The following is a 9,747-nucleotide window of genomic DNA, read 5'->3' on the forward strand; positions in this document are numbered from 1 at the left end:
AAAAGTGTTTAGTTTTGTTTTAATGTTTAGAACAGACGAAACTTTTGAACAAGTGACAGGCAAGTAACTTTTAACAATTATAATTTTTGCGTGAACTAACCCTCTAGCAAAGTAATTTTAATGAGCGGTTTATTCTTCAGAGGCACTAATTTGTAGCACAAATATCTGAACAATAAACTAATTCAGGTTGCAAATTTTTGTTTCATTTAGTAGGATCAAATCTGCTTTTCCACTATAGGGCCAAATGTTCTAAGAACAGTCAGTTGTGTAAGGTACGGGTTCCAATTGTATTTCCACATGAGCCTAGAAAGGCACGGCATGATTACAAACCATTTTCTGAACTATGCTGGACTGGTAGAGCGTGCGCATTTGCGTGCGTGCATGCGTTAGGTGATGCACCGATTAATCAACTAGTCGACTTTAATGCTCTGCCGTGACACTTTTTGATTGATGTCGACTAGTCACGCTGCGCAGATCACATGGTTTGACCTGAACTACATGGCAGCTTTACACACAAAGGTGGTTCACTGAATGAAACTGCCCTCAGATTATATTAAGTAATTTTTTAAATGTTATTTTTCTTATGTCAGCGTCAAGGATTCATGTGAACTTTAATTGAACGTTAACTCGTCAAACAGATGCCAGTTAGATCACTCCATACAAATACCCAACAGCAGATGCTAGCCAATCACGTTTACGCAACGCTGGAAAAGTCATGTTGTTGGCTGTTGCCAATGAACCGTGAAGCGTGCAGAAACTGTGAAGTGCGCAGCCGCGGAGGTGTGACAAACTTCAGTGTGTGTAAACATCATCCCATGATGTTTGCACTGTGTTATGAGCTGTCAAACAGCATGTGTATATATTTCCTGCAAATAATTTGCAAATTGTGGCATGTTGCAAAACATTTGTATCTTTTGTTTTATTGATGACATCACCAGTGACTAGTTGATGTTGACTCGACTTTGATAACATAAACGTCGACTTCCAAAAGTCTAAAGTCGTTTAAGCCCTAGTGTGTGTGTGTTTGTTTGTGTGTGACATCATCTTTCTGTTGCCTGGCTGTCAGTTTCTCCATAACTGGCTAAGCTGAAGCATACTATTTATGTATTTTTGGTTATTAATTGATGTAAATATCAGAAAAAAGAGAGTCCATAAGACAGAAATATCGGATCATTGTCCATATTAGACTATTGTAATACAAAAGTGGAATGTAATACAAATGCGCCAATCATTGCCTTACATTGGCGCATTTGTATTGCATTCCACAGAGCTCCGTTATCAGCACCACTGTGGAAAATGAGGGGGATTTTGACATCTGTTTTTATCTCGTCATAATTTTGAAAAAATACCACACATAGCCAGTAAAATAAAAAAAAATAATTACATTATATTAAATTGAATGATTCAATTAAATAAATAACATTATGTAAACTAATATGTATAACAAATATTATTCATTATGTATGCCTCTGTAAAAAATATTCACAGAATACAGCTTTTAATGCATCACTTTATCAAAACGCTTTAAATTCAGTCATTATTTACTCTCCATTCATTTGTTTCAAACATTAATGGGTGTTTTTCCCCAGCTGAACACAAAAGAAGATGTTTTGACGTAACCATTGACTGTTTTCCTACTATTGAAGTCAATAATTACCAGGTTTCAGCTTTCTATAAAATATCTTCATTAGTGTTCGCCACTTGCAAGTGGGATTAAATGTTCACATTTGGGTGAACTGTCCTTATAAGTGTACGTAAATGCAGCTGAAGTGGTGATTTGTAACTCGTTTTGAGAAACTATCTATTGAGTGCAACAAAAGAAAAGTGTATAAAGGATGTTCTCTTCATAATCATCATAAAAATAAAATAAATAACGCCTAAAAACTCCAAACTGACAGATGCATAAAACAGTTTTTGCCTGCAATGTCCTGCCTCAAAATGGATTTTCCCTACATGTTAATGCACAGCAGAGTGGATGAAAAAAGAGAGTGTTAAATATGTAACAGAAAAGCAGGCGAGGTCGACGGATCAATGGCACACAATGGAAGGAAGAAAACTTACGGTAACTACTCTCACTATCACTGGCATTAGAGGTGACATGCTCTGAAATCATACACAGGGGGAATGGATGATGAAAACCAAGAACATGAGCATATGATGATGCTTAAGTTGACTTTAAATAACACAGGAACACCAGTCCCAGAGTCTCAGTATAGTGGAGGATCACAAACACTTTAAACCTCATTTACCTTGATAAATTGATTTGAGATTGATTAATTTCCCTTCCAGACTTCACTTGATTACAATGAAAGTACTCTAAATTAATTACGAAGGTTTTTGTCCATATTATCGTGGTTTTATGGAGTGAAATATGTACTGTATACTGTACATACAAGTGGTGATCAAAACTTCAAGCTACCTGACTTAAAAATGCTGGGTTCCACACAACTGACTTGAGTTGGGACAAGATAAAGGAATTAAGTTAACTTATTAGTTTGTACAAACTTAAGTGGATTGAACATGCAGTGCATCCAGAAAGTATTCATAGCGCTTCACTTATTCCACATATTTTGTTACAGCCTTATTCCAATTCATTTATTTGCTCTAAATTCTACACACAACAGCCCATAATGTCAATGTGAAAAAAGAGTTTTTGAAATTGTCGCAAATTTATTAAAAATAAAAAATCTGAAAAATCACATATACAGAAGTATTCGCAGCCTTTGGTGTGAAGCTCTAAATTGAGCTCAGGTTCATTCTGTTTCCTCTGACCATTCTTGAGATGTTTCAGCAGCTTAATTGAGTTCAGCTGTGGTAAATTTAGTTGATTGGACATGATTTGAAAAGGCATACACCTGTCTATATAAGGTCCCAGGGTTGACAGTGCATGTCAAAGCTCAAACCAAGCATGAAGACAAAGGAATTAACTGTAGACCTCCGAGACAGGATTGTCTCAAGGCACAAGGCTGGGGAAGGTAAAGATTTCTGCTGCTTTGAAAGTTCCAATGAGCACAGTGGCCTCCATCATCCGTAAGTGAAAGATGTTTGGAACCACCAGGACTCTTCCTAGAGCTGGACGGCCATCTAAGCTTAGTGATCGGGGGAGAAGGGCCTTAGTCAGGGAGGTGATCTTTAACCCGATGGTCACTCTGTCTGAGCTCCAGTGTTCTTCTGTGACAAACTAAATTCTCTGGTCTGATAAGACTAAAATTGAACTCTTTGGAGTGAATGCCAGGCTTTACGTTTGGAGAAAACCAGGCACCACCCATCACCAGGCTAATACCATCCCTACAGTGAAACATGTGGTGGCAGCATCATGCTGTGGGGATGTTTTTCAGCAGCAGGAACTGGAAGACTAGTCAGGATAGAGGGAAATGCAGCAATGTACAGAGACATCCTGAATGAAAACCTGCCTCAGAGTGCTCTTGACCTCAGACTGGGGCAATGGTTCATCTTCCAGCAGGACAGTGACCCAAAGCACACCGCCAAAATATCAGTGGAGTGGCTTCACAACAACTCGGTGAATGTCCTTGAGTGGCCCAGCCAAAGCCCAGGACAAAACCTATTGAACAATTCTGGAGAGATCTGAAAATGTCTGTACAATGTCGCTTCCCCTCCAACCTTATAGAGCTTGAGAAGTACTGCAAAGAGAAATGGGCAAAACTTCCCTAAGACAGGTTTGCCAAGCTTGTGGCATCATATTCAAAAATACTTGAGGCTGTAATTGCTGCCAAAGGTGCTTCAACAAAGTATTGAGACTGAATACTTATGTACATGTGATCTTTCAGGTTTCAAAAACTCTTTTTCACATTGTCATTATGGGCTATTGTGTGTAGAATTTTAAGGAAATAAATGAATTTAATCAATTTTGAAATAAGGCTGTAACATAAACAAATGTGGAAAAAGGAAAGCGCTATGAATACTTTCCAGATGCACAGTAAAACAACTAAGTTGTTCCAAAAAACTCAAGAATTGTGTTGTTTCAGCTTATTTTAAATGAGTAGTTTACAACAAATTTTTTTTTTTTGAGTGTACAATCTCCAACACAGAAAACAAAATTATTATTATTATTAAAATTTTGAGGAGTAAAATGTGACAATGTAATAGCTTTACAATCTAGAGTGTATTTAGTTATAACTACTTATTTAAAATGAGCGGAAACAACACAATTCTTGGGATTTTTTCGGAGACAGCTTAATTGTTTTATGCTCAATCCACTTCAATTTGTTAAATTAGCTTAATCAATTTGTGTTGGGACAACATGAATAAATTGTGTGAAACCCTGCATTGTTTTACAGTGTAGTGTATGACAAATAAAACTCAAAAGAACAACATATGGGGAAAAAAGTGAGTAGTAAATGAGGGTGAATCCATGTAGAACAGTATGAGAGACTATAGAAAGTAACGTTAAACCTCCACCATCAACAACAGAAATAAAGAACAGTTTGAGGCTCTTTAAATGGATATGATTTTGAACGCTGGGTCATCACAGTCACTGTTTCCTCTGGAATTAAAATGCATTTTCATTGATTTGATGACAATGGGACAACACTAACTAGAGATTAATAATTTAATGATGTACAGTTGAAGACAAAATCATTAGGCCAAATATTTACAGTAAGTGTTGATCAATGGAGAAGATTTTAACACATTTTAATAATTCTTTTTAGCTTTATTAACCGATTTATATTGTCTTAGCCATGTTGTCAGTACATTATATATTGTTTAGTATTTAATTTTTAAAGGTTATCATTTTCAGCTTAAAGTGCAATTTCAAAGCTTAACTAGATTAATTAGCGGTAACTAGGCAAGTCATTGGTAGGCCCACACGGAATCTGTACGCGCAGAATTCTGCAGATTGTCGCAGATTTTCAGTCCATCATTAATTCTGTTTCAGTAAATGTGTGTAAATCTATATTCAGTTTTTAAATTATAGTAATATTATTGACTAATATGAAAATGTTCATCTGATTTATGTACAATGCAGTTTGTACAGTTTGTCTACTACAGTCTTTTAGTAGAGATATTATATGAGTGACTTGCTTTGTCTACCAAATAAAGTGAATCTAATTGGATTTTCATTTTAAACATTAATTAAAAGTTAAAAAGGTATTATTTTTTATTTCACATATTAAGGTTTTAGTTATGATACTCCCAAAATAATTCCACAGAAATCCGCAGATTTTTACCAAAATTTTCCGCAGAAATAGCAAAAAAACGTTCGCAGATTCCGTATGGCCCTAGTCATTGGACAACAGTGGCTTGTTCTGCATCCAATAAGGAAAAAAGATTCTTAGGGGACTAATAATATTGACCTTAGAAATAGTTTGTCAATTAGGGTTTGTTTTTTTTGATTTTGGAATGGGGATTGTCAGAAGTACAAAGGGAGCGGTATTGTGTTGTTTGTTGGTTATTGTTTTGTTTCTTTTTTGTTCTAAGGTTTTTTTTTTTCTCTTTCTTTATTTCAAATGGCATGTCTCCATTATAGGGTTGTACTGTTGTCTGAAAAAAGTATATATAATTTTTAATGTGAAAAATAATTCACGTTTTTAAAACATTCAATAACTGAATAGTAACTTTTCCACAGGCTTTGTGACTATTTACTATTACTATTACGTTTACCTTTTTTCCATTTTATTTTTATCCATCTATTTATTTATTTATTTGTCATTTTATGCTTTTGCTCTTATGTATGTAGGTATGTATTTATTTATTTATTGGGTAAATGATTAGTTCATTTATTTGCTATTAATGTTTATGATTTGCTTTTGTAGTACATTTGGACTACAACCTCTGGCACACTATTTGTAAAACTTGCCTCTGATTTTATTTCTGGAAACACATTGTACATTCATCCTGATCATTTTTAATAAATTATTCATTCATTCGTTTTCTTTTCGGCTTAGTCCCTTTTTTAATCAGGGGTCGCAACAGTGGAATGAACCGTCAACTATTCCAGCATATATTTCACGCAGCGGATGCCCTTGCAGCCGCAACCCACACTCTAAACTTTCACACACTAATACACTACGGCCAACTTAGCTTATTCAATTCACCTATAGCGCATGTCTTTAGACTCTGGGGGAAACCGGAGCACTCGGATGAATTTAATAAATTATGATAATGTAAAAAAAACAAATATGCTGGTGAGAAAGTTTTATTTGTGTTCGGAGCAGGTAAACCTCTTTAGAACTTACTGCAGTTCTTTATACACAGCTCCTCTGTGATATAATTTTAAAAAAGAGAGTCTCCATAAGCTGCAGGTTGCATACAATGATTGTATGAGGACTCTTCTTAAAACATAGATGGTGTGGTGCAAGTGAATATTTTGTAAGTTAAGAGTTTGATCATGAGAAATTTGATCTATAAGTTTATCTGTAGATTGTAGAGTTCTCAGAATGGCATTTTAATGTTGTTTTTCAGTCACCTTTGATAAAATATTGGCATAACTGTCTGTTTTAATGTATATTTTTGTAGTGTTTTGTCTCTCTTTTGTACTTTTGTAGTGTCTGGAATAAAGAGAATAATATTTATAAATAATTCCCTTTATTAGTGATCTGATCAATGAAAAAGCATATTAACAGCAGTTGACACAACCTGTGTGTGTGTTCTCTTAAAAGCATCAGTATAAACCATGAGAGTGAAGAACGAGAGATGTGAAAGAAATGGAATCAGAGTTGAGGTCTGGTCCAGAGGCGACCGAGTGTCCGTCTACTGAACGTGAGGAACTTACTCTGGCCTTTGGATAGCATGTCGTCTGGGTTGTCCTGTGGAGCGGTCAGGAAGAGGGAGCAAGGAGAAAGACAACAACCACAAGAGTACATGGGTTAACTGAGACACTCTAAGGCCTGGTCAAGCCACCAGACACAGCAGGCACCAAGCATTCTCCACCTAAAGTGGGCTCCGATACCTGCTGTGTCTAATAGAGCAGTGCCCACCTCAGTCCTTATGACCTGCTGCCCTACTCCTGCCCAGTGTTTGTTTACTGGAGTGCTTCTTTCAGTACTTACGCTCCACATCGCTTGTTTCCTGCTCGCTCGCATCCTTGTTCTTGTAGAAGGTGAACTTGCGGGAAAAGAGGTTCTTTTTACGCTTGTCATTGAGGGACTGCGGAGGAAGAGAAGGTTGGAGAGGGGCAAAAGAAAAGAAGGGACGGGGAAAAGGACTGACTAATGTTCATATGGTAAAAATAAAAGTTGCTCTGCTCTCAGCTTTCTTAAACCTTTGAACTGTGGCTTTGTAGGTGGTATGACATACATTTGACCAAAAACATCTTAGAGATGGCGTTGAAGGAATAGTTCACCTAAAAATGAAAATAGCCATACTTAAAGGTGACATCAGATTCAATTTTCACTATTTTTCAATATTTAGATTTTAGACTTTCTTTTAGATTGTTTAAAGGTCCTGTGAAGTGCTTTGAAATGTGCAGTTTTATTCATATTCATGTGCATTTTACCACATGCGAAACTAGGTTGCTGTTGGAAGTGGTGTTAGTGAGGCCAGCAGGGGGCGCTCAACCTGCGGTCTGTGTGAGTCCTAACGCCCCAGTATAGTGAAGGGGATTCTTCGAGGCACTTTGGGTGTATAGCCTTACATGATAAATGCGTTATGTAAATACAAACAGTACATTACATTCGATGTTTGACATAATCTCAACTGCAACACAAAAAGAGGGTGGGACATAGTATAGCTCCTCCCCTTTAAAAAAAATAGCCAATATCGTTTAGTTTTTATCACAGCTCTGCCGGTGAGAGTGGCTGATCTCAACCGCATCGAATGAAAAGTGGGCGGGGCATTTCAGATACTAGAGAGCATTTGATGTAAAATAGAAGTATGAGGTGACGGGCAAAAAAATAGCTGATCCATTTAGGCGGAAGTGACAAACTGCAGGCATTGGATATTTATATCAGGTTTATTTCATCCAAATCATTCCAATTTTGTCACTGTTTTGAACACACACTAGCTTAAAGATATTCCTAAAGGTGCTGTATGTAAGATTTGACTCTTCTAAAGCATATAAATACCATAATATGTTCGCAGGTATTTAAGAAACATGCTAAGTGAACATTCTTGTCTATCTGAAGAAACAAAGTCAGATATTCTGCTTTGAAAATATGCGTTACGTGCCGGAAGATCTTCATTTTGGTTCTTTTAAACCCACCCAATGCCACTTTAGCCAATTATATATCAGCACTCCGGGTTGCCTTGATGGAAAGCAGCGTATTTCATTCATTCGTTCAGTCAAGAAGGCTTTCAAAGCATGTAATGCGACCTCCGGTGGACAGTAGCAGACTCCGAAATGAGACACGATTGAGAGTTCCACATGAGGTGGTTATTAATTAGCGAATAATGTAAATATTAACATAGCAACCATTAGGTGAGCAGGTTATATTGTAACCCTGTGTCCTAACAACACGCTGAATAGATTTGCAGTGATAAGCAATTGAAAGTTAAATACAGCCATTCAGAAGCACAGAATAGTGCACTCACTGCATTCCAATGAAATGGTAAGGTTTATAATCTAATTGATACATATTAAACCTCTTTAACATTATTAAATGTACATGACGAATCACTGATATGTTGGTGTCGTCAATCTGGCAACCTGCGCTTGCATGTGTTTTGAACTAGGCGTGCAATACCTAGTTCAACCACTGGGTGTCAAACTTACATACTGCACCTTTAAAACCCGAAAAGATCATATCAACTTGTGTAAAACTGGCATCCAATGTCATCTTTAACCTCAAGCAAACCTTTCGCTTAACAAGACATTAGTTTGAAGAATGTTGTAATGACCCCAGTCTTCATGTACGAGCAGACATTCAAATCTTTTTGGCTCAAGACTTTGGGTTTGATTCACTTCCATTGATATTTAGCTGACGTTAAAAACAGCTCGCTATGCAGCTTGATGTTGCAAAATGAAATTTTCTCATTATATTATTAAACTTTTTATTTATAGTCATGAACACACTTGTTCATAAAGCAAGTGCTTTGACAGTTAATTATTCCTAGTCATTTCTCACATAGGCAACTAATTCGGAATAAGGTCAATATATATAATGAGAAACAAAAAATACCAAGCTGGTCACAATGGCTAAGGGTTTCCAACATTCTTCAAAATATCTTTCTTTAGTGTTTAACAGAAGAACCAAAGTCAAACAGGTATCTAACAAGTGAGGAGTGGGTGAGTAAATGATGACTGAATTTTCATTTTAGGGTGAACTATACTTTTAACTCATAGGTCTCAATCTTGATTCCTGGAGGGCTGCAACTCTGTATAGTTTTGCTTCAACCCTAACCAAACACAGCTAATCCAACTAATCAAGGTGTTCAAGACTACTAGAGACTAAGCAGGTGTGAGTTGGAGGTGGTTGAAGCTAAACTATGCAGAGCTTCGACCCTCCAGGAATTGAGTTTGAGACCACTGCTTTAACTGAACTAATGGAGGATGTCACAAATCCAGAGTTGTTTATGAAATGCATGAAGAACTGAAATGGACAAATAATCGGATTTGAGTCACAGACTCAAGAACGACAGCAGGAAATCTCAACACATGAGAAGCAGACGGACAGATCTGCATGCAGAGGGTTAGGAGCGAGTTGTGAGTGAGCCAGAAGCATGTCTAGGCCTAGTTCTGCTTTGCTTTGGTGTTCATTGCAACAGCCGCTGAGCCTGTGTGTGGTTTTATTGAATCAAACTACACAGTTCTTCTCTTTGGCAGTGGATGCACATCCATTCTAAGGCAGA

The 9,747-nt window shown here is 36.9% G+C and overlaps 1 protein-coding gene across 18 annotated transcripts in view; it reads right to left on the reverse strand.

Moving 5' to 3' along the window:
• dlg1b (discs large MAGUK scaffold protein 1b) overlaps nucleotides 1–9,747 on the reverse strand; it is a 185,212-nt gene that overhangs the window by 11,506 nt on the left and 163,959 nt on the right. For 13 of the 18 annotated variants that reach the window (XM_056471362.1, XM_056471342.1, XM_056471318.1 and 10 more), the window contains 2 exons: nucleotides 7,011–7,107; nucleotides 2,062–2,103 (listed from right to left, as the gene is read on the reverse strand). In XM_056471362.1, the coding sequence (XP_056327337.1) occupies nucleotides 2,062–2,103; nucleotides 7,011–7,107 (139 nt within the window). Of the gene's footprint in view, nucleotides 1–2,061; nucleotides 2,104–6,733; nucleotides 6,768–7,010; nucleotides 7,108–9,747 lie in introns of all 18 variants that reach the window. The other 5 variants (XM_056471325.1, XM_056471427.1, XM_056471402.1 and 2 more) reach the window with 2 other exon arrangements.

This window comes from Danio aesculapii, chromosome 2 (genome assembly GCF_903798145.1).
Source record: "Danio aesculapii chromosome 2, fDanAes4.1, whole genome shotgun sequence".
Lineage (NCBI taxonomy): Eukaryota > Metazoa > Chordata > Actinopteri > Cypriniformes > Danionidae > Danio > Danio aesculapii.